Source organism: Panthera pardus, unplaced genomic scaffold, assembly GCF_024362965.1.
Source record: "Panthera pardus isolate Hobbes unplaced genomic scaffold, ASM2436296v1 HiC_scaffold_15, whole genome shotgun sequence".
NCBI lineage: Eukaryota > Metazoa > Chordata > Mammalia > Carnivora > Felidae > Panthera > Panthera pardus.
Window position 1 is genome coordinate 21041770 of NW_026526710.1, and position 18516 is coordinate 21060285.

General features: G+C 50.8%; 1 protein-coding gene across 2 annotated transcripts in view; it reads right to left on the reverse strand.

The window, feature by feature from the left end:
- KIAA1671 (KIAA1671 ortholog) overlaps window positions 1-18516 on the reverse strand; it is a 203505-nt gene that overhangs the window by 118696 nt on the left and 66293 nt on the right. For both annotated transcript variants that reach the window (XM_019426484.2, XM_019426485.2), the window contains exon 6: window positions 12128-12262. In XM_019426484.2, the coding sequence (XP_019282029.2) occupies window positions 12128-12262 (135 nt within the window). The remainder of the gene's footprint in view (window positions 1-12127; window positions 12263-18516) is intronic.

Consider the following 18516-nt stretch of genomic DNA (forward strand, 5'->3'; position numbering starts at 1 on the left):
AATAAATAAACATGAAAAAAAAAAAAAGCAAAGCAAGCTCAAGTAAAATATGAACTAAATATTAGTCCAGGTGGTTCACAAATATGACAAGTACTCAAGGTGACAGAATGACCAGAGTTTGGGAAACATCTCATTGAGGCCAAGCACAGGCTCCTTGTGGGTTCAAATCCCAGCACCACCCCTCCTAGCTGAGTGATACAGGCAAGTGACTTCACCTCTCTGGGCCTCAGCTTTGTCATCCAGTAGATGGGAACAAGAATCGTGCCCACCTGTGGAGTCACCCTGAAAATGAACTGAGCACGGAGGCTGGCACAGCCGAGGGGGTTGATAAATGGCAGAATTGCCAAGGATGGGGCTGGGGATTGATTCCTCACGGGAGCTTGGTTTCTTTGCGGGGGGGTGGGGGGTGGGGGGTGGGGGGGTAATGAAAATCTTCTCCAACTGACTGGTGGATGCATGACTTTGGGAGTATATGAAAAGTCACTAAATTGTACACTTAAAAAAATGATGGGGCGCCTGGGTGGCTCAGTTGTTTAAGCTCCGACTTCAGCTCAGGTCGTGATCTCACAGTTCGTGGGATCGAGGCCCACGTCGGGCTCTGTGGTGACAGCTCAGAGCCTGGAGCCTGTTTCAGATTCTGTGTCTCCCTCTCTCTGACCCTCCCCTGTTCATGCTCTGTCTCTCTCTGTCCCTCAAAGCTAAATAAAAACATTAAAAAATTTTTAATAAATTTTTTTTTAAATGATACACAGTCTTAGCATATTATCCAGCAACTGTGCGCCTTGGCATTTGTTTCCCCAAAGGAGCTAAAAACTTGGGGCCGCACAAAAACCTGTCCACGGACGCTGACCGCATCTTCCAACTCTAGGACATTCCGGAAAAGGCAAAGCTATGGAGACAGAAAAAAGAGCAGAGGCTGCCAGGGGTTTGGTGGGGGGAGAGGGATGAACAGGCAGAGCACAGAGGATTTTCAAGGCAGCGGAACTACTCTGTAGGGTACCATAATGATGGATACGTATCATTACGCATTTGTCCAAACCCACAGGCCATACCACACCAAGAGTGAGCCCTCACGTAAATCACGAACCTTGGGTGATGACGACGTGTCCCTGTAGGTTCATCCGTTGTGTCCAACGTCCCACTCTGGTGGAGATCGTTGATGATGGAGGAGGCTATGCGTGTGTCGGGGCAGGGGGTATACGGGAAATCTCTGCACTTTCCTCTTAATTTTGCGGTGACCCTGAAGCTGCTTTAAGTAAATAAAATCTGTAAAACATGGGGGTGATACTTCATTCATTCATTCCACACATAAGTGTTGTGCACCTACAATGTGCTTGGTGTTCTCTGCCTCTCAGAGACTCTACTCTGGGCAATGAGAAGACACTGCGTATGACTAGGGGCGCACTGGGAGAGACTGGGGGCCAGGGGTCCTTCTATAGACATGGCACCAGGGAAGGCCCCGCCGAGGGGTGTCATTGAGTTGAGAGATGACCTGAGAAGAGGTAAGTAGAGAGCAAGGGAAATGAAGAGGGAATCTGGAGGAGAGCAAACAGTATGTCCCAAGGCCCTGGGGCAGAAACACACCTGACGTGATGAGGGACCGTTCTGAAGGCCGATGTGGCTTGAGTGGAGTGAGCACAGGACCTGCGCTAGGACAGAAACACCCTGTCTTGTGGGCCATCATATGGACACTGGACTGGATCCTGAGTGCAGATGGCATTTCATCCTCCGGGAAGAGGTGCAAATTTGACTTTGCTCTGGCATACAGCAGGTGCTCAGCAAACGTTGCTGGAATGAATTATAAAGTCTGCCTAAGACCTTGGCTACTAACTCCTCCTTGGCAACAGACAGCTTTCTGACGTCTGCCTTAACCCACTCGTGACAGCCTGCGTGGGGCACAGAGCTGGCTTCTCTCATCCATTTCACAGACGAGGAGAGCGAGCCTCAGGGAGTTGTGCAAAGCCACCGAGTGGCAGGGGACAGAGCCCGGATGAGAATCTGGGTCCCGTGGGGTTTGTTCCTGCTCCGTGCGAGTGTGTTGGTATACGTGTGCGTACCCTGGGAGGTGGAAACAGGTGTGGACCCCGGCAACTTCGCCAGCGAGCGGTGCGTCTCAGCCGGGTGGGAGGGGAAAGTGCATATACGTTTGTTACTCACTTTCTCAAACACACTAAGGGTCAAGTCAGCATCAGCTCACCACGAATTAGCATTCTTGTCACACGTCGGCACGCTTTCTCAAGGAGGAGAAACAAAAGGACTAGAAAGATCGTCATCACCCACCCTCCTGGGCCTCCGTTTCCTCACCCACGAGATGGCTGCAGTGACACTCAATGGGTTAACACACAGAAAAATGGTTAAGCTCTGGCTTATCCCACTGGCGGAGGGGGGGGGGGGGGGGGGGGCAGCGCCTGCAATCCCGCGCAGTTCCACCAGGGGGCGCGTTCACCACGTTACCCGCCTGGCCCCGGCAGACAGGTTTTGCAAGGGGAACAGGTGTTTCATCATTCATCAGCCTCCTGTGGACACCTGGCTGGGGTCCCTCTGAGGTCTCAGTCCCTGGGAGCCCTAGTGGCCCCTTCTTCCACATGGAGAGACCTACCCCCTCCTCACTTGCAAGGGAGGAGTCCACAGGCCAGGGATCAATCTAGGTGTTGTGGTTTCCTTGCTGTGTGTGCCTGGTCCACTCACCTCGTTAAGCATTTAGCATCTCTAAGATGGGCATCTTCCTAGCACCTCAGGATATAGTGAGGTCACTTTAGAAAAAAGTGCCAGGAAATGGCACTCGGCAAACCTCAGAAGGGCTCGAGCTTGTTTCCTCATCTACAATATGGGACAATGAATAAATACACCCATCTCTTGGGGTTTGTGGGGAGTAAATGGGACCATGGATTAATGTTTCTACAGTGAATAATCTTAGCATAGTGTCTATCATGCAGATACTCAATATATGAACTATAGTCACAGTAATAACAGCAAAGTGATAACTTAACAAGTGACACCCATTATCGATCAGAGGGCCTTAATTCATTAATTCATACATTAATACATTAATTCATCTAACCTCACTGCATTTCTAATAAATAGGCTCCATTATTACCCCTGTTTTACATATGGGAAAACTGAGGCAGAGGTGTTAACCCACTCAGTCACATAGCTGGTAGACTGCAGAGTTGGGATTCAAACCCAGGCCATCTGGCTTATGATACGTGCTCTTTTCTGTATGCATATTATACATCACTTTTAAAAATTATTTTCCAGGCCCCAACGAACAAATTAGATAAACTGGTCTTCATCAAAATTAAAAGCCCTTGTGCATCAACGAACACTATCGAGAAAGTGAAAAAAAAAAAAAAAAACAGCTCACAGATGGGAGAAAATACTTGTAAACAATATCACTGATAAGGGACTGGTATCTAGAATATAGAAAGAGCCCCTACAACAAACTCAACAGCAACAAAAAATGAACAACCCAACTCCAAAATGGGCAGAAGAAGATACACGCACATGAAAAAATGCTCAACATCACTAGCTGTTACAGAAAAGCAAATCAAAACCATGATGAGATTCCACTCCATATCCACGAGGATGGCTTTTATCAAAAACACAGAATGGAAAACAACTAGTGTTGGTGAGGGTGGGGAGAAATTAGAACCCTTGTACCTTGCTGGTGGGAACGTGAAATGGTGCAGCGCTCTGGAAAACGGTTTTGGCATTTCCTCAAAGAGCTAAACAGACTTGCTTTATGACCTAGCAATCCCACTCCTGGGTACACACACCCAAAAGGACTGAAAGCTAGGACTCAAGCAGATATTTGCACACCCACGTTCACAGCACTACTCACAACAGCCTAGAGGTGGAAACAACTCAGGGGTCCACCAACAGACCAACGGATACCCAAAATGTGCTCTATACATATAATGGAATATTATCCCGCCTTCAAAAGGAAGGAAATCAGGATGCCTGCTACAACAGGGATGAAGCTTGAAGACATTACGCTAAGTGAAATAAGCCAGACACAAAAGGGTAAGTATTGCATGGCTCCCTTTATCTGCCTTATCTAGAACAGGCAAATTCACAGAGACAGGAGGTAGAACAGAGGGTGCAGGGGCTGCGGGAGGAGGAACAGGGGGTCAGTGTTCACCGGGGACATTGTTTCTGGGTGAGATGATGAAAAAATTCTGGAAACAGACAATGGTTATGGCTGCACGACACTGTGAATGTATTTAATGAAACTGAGTAATACATTTAAAATGGCTAAAAGGGTAAGCTTTATGTTATTTCCATACATTTAACCACAATAAGTTAATGTTTTTTGTTTTGTTTTGCTTTGTTCTCAATGGTCTTGTCCGGATTGTTGCAACAGGTTCCTACCTGGTATCCCAGCTTCCAGCTCACCCTCTCCAACCCCTTTTGAAACGTCCACTAGGGGGCGCTCTCTTTCCACTCCTCTGGGTCTCCAGCAGCCTTCTTCTGCCTCCTCTCCACCACTCTCCAGGTAACCGCCCCCCCTCGCAGCTCCTGGAAAACCCCCTGTTCTCCTATGCCTCTTGATGTACGCACGTGCCATTCCCCTCACCTGATTCCCTTCTTCTTAGCTAATTCCCTCCTCCATGGAGTCTGGCTCGGACTTTCTTCTGAATTCCTCCAGACGGTATGATACCTCCCTCCTCTGCACTCACCAAAGCAGCCCGTGCTCACCCAAAACCAGTCTCTTTACAGTGGCCATCAAGGTGGTGTGACCTGACTCCTGCCAGCTCCCTCATTCCTCACTGTCCGCTCCAGTACCAATGCCATCAGCATCATTATTATCATTAGAATTAGTATTATTAGTTAATATTAGTAGTAGTAGGATTAGTATTATTAAACATGATAAGCCCCAGGATCTTTGCACTTGCCCTTTCCTCTGCCTGACACTTGCCCTGATTCTTCCACATGGCTAGGTGCTCCCCCTTCAAGTCTCAGCTCATGTCACCTCCTCAGAGAAGCCCTCCCTAACCCCCATTAGGAAATAATCCCCCAACCAGTCTTGACTCCCAACACCCTATTTTATTTTCTTCATAGCACTTGGTACTTGGTCTTTCTCTTTTGAGTCTGGCTCCTTGTTTAATGTCTGTCTTCTCACACTAAAGTATGAGCTCCAGGGGGAGTGGGGGGGGGGGCGGTGCCTGGGTGGCTCGTCGGTTAAGTGTCTGACTTCGGCTCAGGTCATGATCTCACAGTTCATGAGTTCGAGCCCCGCGTCGGGCTCTATGCTGACAGCTAAGAGCCTGAAGCCTGCCTTGGATTCTGTGTCTCCCTCTCTATGCCCCTCCCCTGCTCATGCTCTGTCTTTCTCTCTCTCAAAAACGAATAAACTTAAAAAGGAATTAAAGTATGGGCTCTGGGAGGGCAGGAGCCACCTATGTCTTGTTCACTGCTCTACCTGAAGAACGAAGAACGGTGTATGACACATAGTAGTAGGTGCTCAATAAATATCTCTTGAATGAATGAATGGGTGAATAAATGAATGACTAGTATTTATCATCCTGGATTATATAATCACTTGTTTATAGTCTATGAATGTGAGCAATTTGAGGACAGAAATTAACTTACTCATTTTTATATCCTTAGAGATTTGTATATATAAATAACTGGGTAGAGGATGGATGGATGGATGGATGGATAAGCAGATGAATGGGTGGGTGGAAGCTAGATAAGTGTATGAATACAAAATATACCCAATACAAAATCTTAGGCACAATTGGTCATTTGCATTTAAGACCTAGGAATAAGAAAATAAAAAATTAAAATTAAAAAAAAAAAAAAAAAAAAAAGCCTTCTGGCCTGGCTGGTTTTAATCCAGAAAAGGAATTTTAACCAGCTGAGACATAAATTACTCAGCCTTCTCCAGTCCTTTCAACCCAGCAGTGACAGACAAGAAACAATTAACAAATGGAATTAGCCACAAGTCAGGATTCCTGAACCTCCTAGGGGCAGAGGGCGTCAACGAGTTTCTCACCGCTCAGCTCCACACTCACACTCCTAAAGCTGGCATGTGACCCTGAACTCACCCGGGCAGGGAGTGGCACTCTGGCCCCTGGACCAGTTACCACCCAAGCTGTCTCTTCCACCTCAGCCTTCCTTCCCTTCTCTGAGCCCTGCTCCCCAGCAGAATGGGGGCCTTGGAGGGCAGAACTGTGCCTTCCCATCCCAGAGGCCCAGTGCCTAGCACACATCTCACGTCACAGCGTATAGACCCTGGGCAGATTTTCTCTCTTGTCCCAAATCCTGACTTGGAGACCAAAGCTTCCTTGACGAGGACCTGAAAATCCCCATTTTTTTTCCTTCAGGCTGTGTATTAAACAATGCTATTTCTCGAATAACCAATAGCCCTATTCCACTTGGCCACCTTCCATGATGGAGGCCAGAAGTCTTGAGCACTGACTGTCCCAGACTCTCTTGCTGCTAGCAGGGGCCATGTGACCTGTGACGTGTAAGTTAAAATCTTCTGGAGGGTGCTTTGGGAAAAGCCTTTGCTTTCTTTCAGACTCAGCCAGCATGGCCCTTCTGGCTTCCCACTTCCTCCTACCAGAGAGTGAACTTAATGCTTGGAAAAGTGGCAGCCACCATCTTGGGACCATGAGGCTCAAAGCAGGAGGGAAACCCCAAGAGACTCTCAGAGATGCTGAGCCAAGCCAACAGCTGCCCACCTCTGAACATCTTGTTGTGTATGACAAATTAGCCCTTTCAATCAGGCCAGTGAGCCACAATCCTAAGGCTTTCCATTCGAATGGCATCCACACAGGCCCAACATCAAACATGGAAATGCCAAGCAACACATTACTGGGAGAAGAATCCACATCCTGGATTAAAAAGAGAAACAACACACACACACACACACACACACACACACACACACACACACACACAAAATCTTTACTCAAAGCTTGTTTTTCAAGCACAATCTTTGATGAGTTATTTCTAGCAGTTCACATATACTCTTTCATTTTGATTTTTTTTTTTCCCTTCCCACTCGAATGCCTAGTCAACCAACTAAAATTCAAAGAGAATACCCAGCCCAAACCAACAATGTACCCACCAGGGGCCACTTCACAAATCTCCGCTTACCTCACCTCGAGTTGACGGCCTTCACAACTCTCCGCATTAGAATCCCAAATGGTTTTTCCCTCCATTCTCCAGTCATGTTAATGAAGTTATCAGACTCAAGTGCTTTCAAAGCTTTCAGTGTTGTTCTGGCAGGTCTGGTTCAAAGAGGGCAGCATGGAGGCCAAGCTGCCAGGAGGTGGCGCCACCCCTCAGAAGCAAGCACCACAGTTTGCTCAGCAAGAGATGCAGGAAAAAGTCTGAACTTGGCATTAAAGCAACACGCTGGGGGTGTCCGGGAATGAAGCATCAAAGTGTAAAAGCCTCCATACCGTCTCCTGGACTCTAGATCACATTCAGTGCATAGAACAGCTTCACACCCCTGAACCTTTGCCCCAGCTGTTCCCTCCACGGGGTGGGGGGGAGGGGGGCGGGTAAACCACCTCTTCCCGGATCACACCCATCTGGCAAACACCTGTTCATCTTTCAAGACCTCAAACAAGTGTCCCTCCTTTGAACCTTGAACAAATTAAAGGGAGGAATGCCGGGAAGGCCCATGGCACGGTGCCGGGCACATAGTAAGTGCTCAATGAACAGGAGCATTTAGAACCCACTGCAAGTGTTTTATCTACCTTCTTATTTATCTGTGTCTCGTTTGTAACTGTAGCCCAATGCCCAGCACAGCACCAAGGACATGTAGATAAATATTTGTCAAGGGGCACCCAGGGAGCTCAGTCGGTTGAGCGTCCGACTCTCAATGTCGGCTCAGGTCATGATCGCGCGGCTTTGTGGCTTTGAGCCCCGCGATCGGGCTCTGCGCTGGGGAGCCTGCTTGCGATTCTGTCTCCCTCTCTCTCTGCCCCTCCCCCACTTGTGCTGTCTCTGTCTCTCTCAAAACAAGTAAATAGAATTTTTTACAAAATTGTCAGAAGGAAGACTGAGACCACCCCCCAACATTCCACCTCGGCCAAACTGGTCTATTCACTCTTTCCCAAACATGCCTCCTCCATCACCCCACCTCCATACCTCCATATGCAATTCCTCCTTCCTTAGTGTCCTTCCTCTCCTCCTCCTCCAACTAACTAGACCCTCCTAGGCTACCTGCAGGTCCCACTGAAGTGTAGCCCCAGGAAGCTGGGAGAATCTCCAGGGCCTGGCACACAGTGGGCCCGTGAGAGAAGGAGCCCGCAAATGCTGGCCCAGGGTTTGGAGATTTGGGAGAACATTCTCAAGGTCAACAGAGGCCTGCCACCTGCCCCATTACAGGGAACCCCCACAGCTGGTGGATGTGTACCTTCAGTCACGGGAGAGGCCTCTGGGGCAAACTGTGACCCAAGGCCATGGTCCACAACCGAGTCACTGTGCTTTAGGACACCTGCCTGAGTGCAGACCAAAGGCTCACTTTCTGGGGAAAGGAGGGCATGACCATCCACGGAAGGGTGAGGGACGAGGCCCGGCACAGGGCTCGGATTTGCCACAAGGACCCAACGTCCTACTAAGTATAGCCCTGGAAGCAAGAGGGGAGCACTGGCCAGGGAGTCCAGAAACAGGGTCTATAGTCCCAGCTCTGTCCTGGCTGCAGCGGGGCCCTCCCTGAACAAGACATCTCCCCTTGCTTGGCCTCAGTTTCCTCAACAGCAGAGAAACTTCTAGATTGGGGACGCCTTCCTGTTCCATCGAGTAGCCCTTCAAGAGAAGGTAGAGGAAAAAGAAACTGACGGCAAATAATAATTAACGATAGAGTAACAGCAGGTGACATTTATCAGGCAGTTCCTCTCCACCCGGCACTGTGCTCAGTGCTTTATGAACATCTTGGCATCACAGCTCCAACCTGGGAGACGTACTTAATGGCTCCGGGCCTCAGTTTTCCCATCTGTCAAATGGGGATAATACTAGTAACTATACCACGCATTAAGCACCATAACTTATTAGGCATTATTATTACCATGATTCCCAAAAGAGAGGCCCCGAGTGGTAAACTCACTTGCCCACTGCCTCCATCAAGAGCCAGGGCCACACTGGTCTATCAGTGCTCAGGGCTGTGTGTCAGCCAGGTGGGGGCGGGGCTGTGCAGACTAGCGGGGCATCAGGCCGGGAAAGTTCCAGGCACCCTCCAGAGGGCGGCCGCGGCAGAACAGCTGGCGGCCAACCCCAGGCTGAACAAGTATCACATTCTCACCCCCAGGGCCAAGGTTGTCTTTGCTCCCTTGTGAGTGAAGGCACCAAGTGTTGCAGGCCCAGAGAGGGGCTGGCAGGGGTTGGTAGCAGGCCAAAGACACCGTCCCGGGGCAGACAGGGCCCAGGTCAGAGGCTGGAAGCAGAAGAGGCCTAGTCTCCATCCCGGCTCCCTCATATGTTAACTGTGTGGCCTTGGGCAAGCGACTTGACCTCTCTGGGCCTCAGCTCCCTCCTCTGCTAAATGGGATTCATACTCCCCACCATGGGGGGTAGAATTGGGATGGACAAGGCCCGAGACCAGGCTCAAAACATGGAGAACCCAAACTGGAAACCCGCAGCCCGGCATCAGTAATCAAGAGTGACCAGAACTGTAGACAACGTTTACGAGGGGACCCCCTCAGGCACCTCAGGAAATACAACATGCAGGTCTGACAACTTGCAGAGAAGTAAGGGTGGCCAGCAGGGCCGAGGGCTCAGGACCCCAGTCCTCACCTGGAGGGTCACCCTGACTAAGTCCGGCCTGCTCTCTGGGCCTCAGTTTCCCCTCTTACAATGAGAGAGCTGAAAAAAGGGGGGAGGGGAGGGGAAGGGGAGAATGAAGGAAAAGCTGTCACTGCAGCCCTGGTATTCATCGAGGATCAATTCCTCTGAGTGCTGAGCGATCTCATTACAGCTCACAAAAATGCTCCTGAGGTCAGATAGGACCATCCTCGTTTTACAGAAGAAAAAACTGAGGCACACTGAGGTCCGTCAGATCACTTGCCCAAGGTCACACAGTGACAGAGCCGGAAGTGGAGCCCACTTCTCAGCCTCCAGTGCCCAATGCTGAGGTCCTCGGAGTGAGGCTTTTGGAGCCATCAGAAAGTGAGCTGAACACCACCACCCCCTGGTGGCCACTCCCTGGAATTGCAGGTGTGAGTCCTCAAAGCAGAGACATGAGGTCTGAGGCCCCCACCCTGCCCACCCGCCTCTGAGGAGAGGAAATCAAGCAGGCTGCAACGGGGCAGAGGCCTCGGGGAGCCACAAGGAGAGAGCCAAGGCAAGCCACCTGAGGACTCCAAGGACAAAGGCTCCTCAATGACAGAGAGTGGAAGAGGGGAAGCCAGGCCACCAGGGAAGATGCCAGCAAGCAGAGACTATAAAAAGATAGGCCTTAAATGCTTTTCTCTCCATAACCTCTGTTTGGCTTACACACACGAAAGTTCAAGTACAATCAGATAAGCTGAGTCGGTGCCACCGGAGAGGCAATGAGAAAAGGGTAAGGAAGAAATCATTGGAAGGGAACATTTAACAAAAACACCAGGCGGTTTCAAATGTACACAGGTCTGTGGCTGGGATCTGAACACCCAAGCTTTCTGGGGCTGCTCAGCAGACGTTAGCCGAGGTCTGAGCGTGAGCTCCCGCTCTGACATATAGTCAGCCCCCCTGACTCTGGTATAGACATTCTCCCATCAAGAACCCTGCAGGGGCGCCTGGGTGGCGCAGTCGGTTAAGCGTCCGACTTCAGCCAGGTCACGATCTCGCGGTCCGTGAGTTCGAGCCCCGCGTCAGGCTCTGGGCTGATGGCTCGGAGCCTGTTTCCGATTCTGTGTGTCCCTCTCTCTCTGCCCCTCCCCCGTTCAAGCTCTGTCTCTCTCTGTCCCAAAAATAAATTAAAAACGTTGAAAAAAAAAAAAAAAAAAAAAGAACCCTGCGGGGGGCATCCTTCTTCACCACGAGCTGCAGAGGACGAACCTGAAGTTCAGGGAAGAGTGACTTCTTGCCCATGACCATAAAGCCAGAAGGGATGGAACCTGGGATTTAAATCCTGGAGCTTCCCATATCTCCAAGACCCGAGACCAGGCACAAGTGTCCTTGAAATACACAGAGCTTGTGATCCAAATGACCTCGTGAGCAGAACTGGGGTTGCCTCATTAAAGAAATACCTATCTTGGGGCGCCTGGGTGGCTCAGTCGGTTGAGCGGCCGACTTCGGCTCAGGTCATGATCTCGCGGTCCGTGAGTTCGAGCCCTGCGTCGGGCTCTGTGCTGACAGCTCGGAGCCTAGAGCCTGTTTCCGATTCTGTGTCTCCCTCTCTCTGACCCTTCCCTGTTCATGCTCTGTCTCTCCCTGTTTCAAAAATAAATAAAACGTTAAAAAAAAAAAAAAAGAAATACCTATCTTAACAAGTGAGGAAACAGGCTAAGAGAGAGGGCGAGTGCTGGTCCAAAGAAACAGACTCAGTGACAGGCAAAGAGAGACTCGAAAACCAGAGTAATAATAACGATGGTAACCATAACACTCATTAAAGTGTGACTGTGTCCCCATGACCATGCCGAACGCTCCCTGCACCATCTTCTCTGAGCCCCCATGGCAGCCCTGTGCAGTAGATGCTGTTATTATCCCCATTTCACAGATGAAGAAACTGAGGCCAAACACCCGTCTGCACGCAGAGCTAGGATTTGAGCCCTGGTGACCTGGCTCCAGGACCAGCCTGGTTAAATTAACGGCGCAAAAGAAACAGAAATCATGATCTTGTTTTCCAGGGAAAGAAGCCAATTGCTGAAAGAGACTGAGAGGGGCGGTGTTGGGACTCGAACCCAGAACCTCAAGGCCCCGTGGCCTGTTCTCTTATCTGCTCCATGCCAGGCACAAGATACCTCTCTGCATTGGGCTGGAAACCCAAGACAAGCAAAGGCTTCCTGGCAGAGGCACCAAACACCCTCCACGTCGAGAACCGTGGCCAACACCAGATTCCGGGACAGCCACCTGCCCCTCCGCGACCCCCTCAGGCCCCCAGGCCAGGCATGACTGTCCATATGACCACAGTCCCAGCAGTGTCCCACCCCCTCACGAGTTCCAGTCTGGCCGCACCAGCGTCACTCACCACAAAAGGCCCGCTCCTCCTGTCTTTGCAGAAACTGTGACTTCTCCGGGGTCCCGAGGCTGCAGGGGACACCTGCCAGAGTAGCTGCTCACTGTCCTGCGGGGCATCCTCCCTCTCTGGGTCTTGTGGCAGCACCTGAGACATAGAACACAGGCAAAGGATTTTCCTGGGGCTTTCGCATTTACAGAACAAATCTGTCATGGTGAGAAACTCCATTCTGTACCTAAAAGAGCAAAACGAAAACTAAAGCCCACCCCACAACGGTCTGCCTTGATGATGGGAGGTAATCTACGGGGTCTGGGTTCAGCCCAGTCTCGGCCACTTAATAACTGTGTGACCTCAGGTCAGTGCCTTCACCTCTCTGAGCCTTGACCATGTGGGGTAAGACCCATAATAAGAGTGTTCGGCTTCTAGGCTCAGGGGAGAACCAAGTGAGAGCAGCGCACACAAAGTCAGTGACACAGTGCTGCCACCAGGCGGCAGTGTGCCCGACGAGTCCTGGGCACCTGGCTGGCTTCAGGCTCATCTCCCCCCATGCCCGGCAAGTGGGGAGCCCTCCATAAATGTCAGCCAGCCCTACACTCTCTCTGCACAGACAAGGATAGGAAGGCGCAGAGAGGGAAGACATCTGCTTAAGAACACACAACATGAGTGAAGAACAAGGCTGGATTTTGGATCCCTTGCCTCACAGCCTCTTTTTGAAACCCTCTGTGTTTCCTCCTACCTCCCTTCCTGATCCTTCTCAGGCTCCCCGCATCTCAGAGGGATGTCCACTCACCTAGGGCCAGCCCCAGAGCTTTCTCTTTCCCTGTTTCATTATTCCCTCGGGGATCTCTCATAACACCCCCTGGCTTTAAATAAATCCCAAGCGTGCACAGACAACTCCAGATTTTGTCTGTCCACGTTGGGACCCCACAACATCTCCCTGCACCGGTCACACTCATCTCTGACTCCACATGCCCCAAACAGATCCTCCCCTTTCCTTCCCTCCAAAACTGCTCCTCCCCTGCCCTGCCCATCACCCAGCCGTGCCAGCTAAGACCCTCAGGTCGCCCTCCAGTCTCTTGCTTCTGTCCACCTCATCAACGAAGCAGAGACTCTGCCTTCGAAACACGCTTCAAACCGCACATCATAAACCAAAATCAACTCAAAATAGATCAAAGACCTCAAGGCCAGAGCAAAACCTAGAAAACTCTCAGAAGAAAATAGGGGCGTAAATGTTCACGGCCTCGGATGAGGCAATGGTTTCTCAGATATGGCATCAAAAGCACAAGTGTACCAAGGAAAAATAGATTGGAGCTCACCAAAATGAAAAACTTTTGTGCTTCAAAAGGCACCATCAAGAAAGTGAAAAATAAAATAAAACCCACACAATGGGAGAAAAATTTCTGCAAATCACAGGTCTGTGAAGGCAGTTGGGTCCAGGATATATAAAGAGCAATTACAAATCAATAATAAAAGAGAACAATAACCCAACTTAAAAAATGGACAAAGAAGGGATACACATGGTCAAACAGGCACATGAAACGATGTGCCATTGAAAATGCAAATCCAAACCACGATGATACCTTTATACCCGGTAGGATGGCTGAACCAAAGAGACAGGTAAGTGTTGGCGAGGATGTAGAGAAACCAGCCTTCATGCACTGCTGACACAATGTGCAATGGTGAGATGACCTTGGGAATCAGTGGCTCCCTTATGCTCTGGCTCCTGCCCCCTGTGCCCACTGGCACCCTTCCAGCATCCACGGGACCGGCTCATCCACATGATGGCCATCACTCAGGTCCCCTTCCCTGGGGATCTTCTCCTGGCCACCCTCTTAGAGTCACCTCCCCATCGCCTCTTTTTCTATCTCCCCAGGACTTAGCACTCTCACTCACTTGAGGTCTGCTTGCCCCCCAGACCTGAGCCATCCATGGGCACATTCTGCGATTATGGAGATGTTCTCTATTCGGGCTGTACGATAACAGTCGCCCTGAGCCACCTGTGGCTTTTGAGCACTTGAACATGGCTCAAGTGGGACTGAGAAGCTGAATTTTTAAAGTTATTTAAACTGATTTACATTTAAATGGCCACATGTGACTGGTGGCTGCCTTATTGTGTGACACAGCCTGATACAGTGGGCTGGTCCCTCCAGCAGCCGTGGGGCCTAGATCACGGCCTGGCTCAGGGCTAGTGCATTTATTAAATGTAGTAAATGAGTGGAGGTCTGGAGGCGCTTCTTCCAGATTCCGTCAACCCTCCTTCACATCAGGCCCTGGGCCGCGGTCTTGACCACACATTATTTCATGATAAATCTCCAACAAACCACGAAGCAGGCAGGATTCACATTCCACAGGTGAGGAAATTTAGGCTCAGAGAGGTCTGGCGAGATGCCCAGAGTCACACAGCTAATAAATAACGACGCTAGGGCCTGATCTCGAGTCTGCCCGAGAGGCAGTCCGGGGCCGCCTCCAGGGGGAAATCAAATCATAGACGTACAAATGGTTCACCTCGCTAATAGAGAACTCCAATAACTCGATGAGAAAAGGGCCATGTTCCAAAAGAAAAGTGGGCGGGACTTGAGCAAGCAGGTCACAGGAAGGAAATACAAGGAGCCTCATCCATGTGACAACAGGTGGGGCGCTCATCAGGGGCAGGAGATCCAGAAGTCTGGTAACACACCCGGCTGGTCAGGCTGAGGGGACGTGGGGCCCTGCCCCTGCTGGCGAGGCTATCTGTAAAAGGGCATAGCCCCGGACGACACAGGGCACTTTGGCGCAATCCCGCAAGATTACAACTGCATTCACCTTCAGACTATCGCCATTCTCAACCCACGGGCAAACCTGCACGTGTGCAAAAGTGACGTCTGCCCGTGGTTTGTAAATAGCCAAAGATCAGAAATATCGCCCTGTCTACCATATGGCAATCGAAAAGAATGAGGACACCCTCTATGGGCTGAATCCAAACGCTCCCAAGGACACTCACACAGGGGGAACAAAAAAGGAAGAGTCAAATCTAACAAGGGTGGGCCCCACCACAGAGATTCCAACCAGTCTGGTCCGGGGTGAGGCCCCTGCATCGCTCTCTTTTAGGGCTGCCTGGGTTACTCCCATGTGCACCCAAAGTTCCAACCACCTGGAGAGAATGCGCTCTTTGACGGAGAAAAAAACCAGAGGCAAAATTAGGAATATGTGTTCATGTTTGCTTGTATTTTCAGAAAGAGACGCTGTATGAATTCGGACCAAAAAAGAATCTAAGTGGTCAAGGGATGGGAGGAATGCAGAGGATTTATACTCCATGCCTTCAAGTATTTTTGGAGCCTCTGGAAAAGGTTCTCTCTTTTGAAATGAAAATAAATCATTTAATTAAATGGAACACTGCAATCGGGCCTGGGACAAAGTTATGTATGTGGATAGGGGGGCCTGGGTGGCTCAGTCAGTTAAGCGTCCGATTTCAGCTCAGGTCAGGATCTCACAGCTGGCGAGTTCGAGCCCTACATCGGGCTCTGTGCTGACAGCTCAGGGCCTGGAGCCTGTTTCCGATTCTGTGTCTCCCTCTCTCTCTGCCCCTCCCCTGTTCTCCCTCTGTCTCTGTCTCTGTCTCTGTCTCTGTCTCTCCCTCTCAAAAAAATTAAACATTGGGGTGCCTGAGTGGGTCAGTCTTTTAAGCATCTGACTTTGGCTCAGGTCACGATCTCAGGGTTGGTGGGTTCAAGCCCCCCATCGGGCTCTGTGCTGACAGCTCAGAGCCTGGAGCCTGCTTTGGATTCTGTGTCTCCCTCTCTCTCTGCCCTCCCCCACTCATGCTCTGTCTCTCAAAAATAAATAAACATTTTAAAAAATTAAAAAAAAAAAAAGTATGTGTATTAAAAAAAAAAAAAAAAAAGCTTAGTCTTGAGGAGCCTGGGTGGCTCAGTCTGCTAAGCGTCTGACTCTTGATTTCAGCTCAGGTCATGATCTCACGGTTTGTGGGTTTGAACCCTGCATCAGGCTTCTTTTTTTTTTTTTTTTTTTCCTTAAAAAAAAAAAAGCAAGTTGTAAGATTTCCTGTAGAATATTACCATGTTTCTGTAAAAGAGTATGCTATACCTGTGTCTGTATCTGACGGGGGCTTCCTTACCCACGGAGTGACGCACACTAAGGGGCTGGATGAGCCTCGGGTGCGGGCAGGGGACAATCTGCACTGAAGCCAGGAGAAAACTCTTCCCTGGTTGTGACAAAGAAAATGTCTTACACTTGGGGTGCCTGGGTGGTTCAGTCAGTTGAGCATCCTAGACTCTTGACTTTGGCTTGGTTTGTGATCTCATGGTTTACGGGCTCGAGCCCCACATCAGGCTCTGCAGTGACAGGGCAAAGCCTGCTTGGGATTCTCTCTCCCTCTCTCTTTGCCCTCCTCTTGCTCTCTCTCTCACTCTCAAAAATAAATAAATAAACGTTTAGAAAGGGAGGGAGGGAGGGAGGAAGGAAGGAAGGAAGGAAGGAAGGAAGGAAGGAAGGAAGGAAGGAAGGAAGGAAGGAAGAAAATGTCCTACACTTTGCCAAACGTGCCATAAGGGCAAAACTGCCTGTAGCTGAGAACCACTGACAGGTCTGGAAGGCTGTGCCCCAGACCCATCATCTAGGGGAGCTTTTCCTTCTGAACTGTATGTTTCCACCACACGGTTCAGTTTCACACAAGCGTTCACTCCTTTTGCAATAAGGAAAAATACAACAGCTACAAATAAAGATACATACCATGGACAAGCAGCTCTGTGGTGTTTAGGAAAAGCCACAACATATCAAACATGGTGACCGTGGTTGCATCTTGGCGTGGGGGGGGCGGGGACAGGAAGGGGGCTCAAGGGGTATGCTTTTTTATTCGCTCAGGTAAGGTCTGAATTTTCAACAACCAACACCTTGTCCTTCTGTATTGCTTCCGTTTATTTTTTCAAGATCAAGAACCAGCGATGGTCGGGCAGGAGGGAAGGGAAACAGGGAGCTGGTCCAAGGCCTCCCAATCCCTCAGTGAGAAAACAGATCCCCTGACAACGAGCACTCGTGGGGCCTGCGCACCCCGGGCGGGCGTCCAAGGCCGGGCCGGGGCCCCCCTCCCCACAACGCCCCGCCTCTCCCGCTGCCGCCAGGCCCCGAGCAAGGTGCTGGCAAAAGGACCAGGTGTCACCTTTCTTTGCCCCCTCCCCTCTCCCACTGTTCCCACAATAACAGCCTCGTGAAACCCTCCTCGGGCAGCGCATCCGCACAACCCACGGGCCGGTCCTGTGCCCACGCCCACCGGGGGCCCGGCCCGCGCGGTCTCTCCATTTCTATCAACAGGGCTGCTGGGCAGAAACTTCGGTCACCTCCGCGGAGGAGTGTGCTTTACACACAGCTGGTGAGCGGCACAGAGGAGTCTGAACGTGGTAACTGGAAAACCCCGGCCGACCCCGTGTGTCGGGGGGATGGTGACACTATCCCACTCTTTTCGTGTCTACAACATCCCTTCCCAGGCGGGACCCTCTGCTTTCTTTTCTACAGATGAGGAAACTGAGGCTCGGGCGCCTCAGGGAAAGGGTTTGCCCTTCGTCACTCGGTCCGGGTGGCAGATGTGGGACTTGGGTGCCAGTTGGCTGACGCCACAGCATATGAGTGGCAGTGCAGGGACCAAGGTTCCGCACTGCTCCCAGAGCTTGCCATGTCTGGTCCCCACCTCCAAACCTTTGCGCGTGCTGTGCTTCTGCCGCGAATGCTCACCCCCCGAACCAGCCCATCCAAACTCATAACCACCCCCCAGCGTGGGCTCCGGCCAGCAGCTCCTCCAGGATGCCTTCCCGGGCCTCTTCTCCAGCACCTCACCTCCGCGCCTGATCATTTCCTGGCCGTGGGTCACCGTGTCCCATCTCCCCGCAGAGATCATAAGCTTCCCGAAGGCAGGCTCCATGCCTCAGATTTCTTCCCCACCTTCAAGATTCCTCATTTACCACCGAGTAGCCTACATGAAAGCTTGGGTATCGAGCCAGACCTGGGTTCAAATACTAGCTTTGCCACTTGGTGCTGTGTGACCTGAGACACGTTACTTAACTTCTCTGAGCCTGGGCTTTTTCAAGGGTACAAGACGATTGCACCCGCAGCAGACGTTGTGGGCGCCCAGCCCTGCGCTTAAGGACCTGCCGATGGCAATGGGGTCCTGCCGCGTGGGGAGTTTTCTCTCCCCCACTGAGCATGGCACCAGACAGAATGGAAGAGTATGAATGCTGAGAGTCCCAGAAACAGCCCCCAGTGAGGACAGAAGGGAAATGGAAAATATATATGCCAGGTTCCTTGCTTCTTGGACAGGACAACTCAGGGGTGATCTATGCTACTGCTCCAACGAGAATGAGCCTCAGATGCCCACAGGGGCACTTTTAACACCTGCCTCACTTCTCCACTGG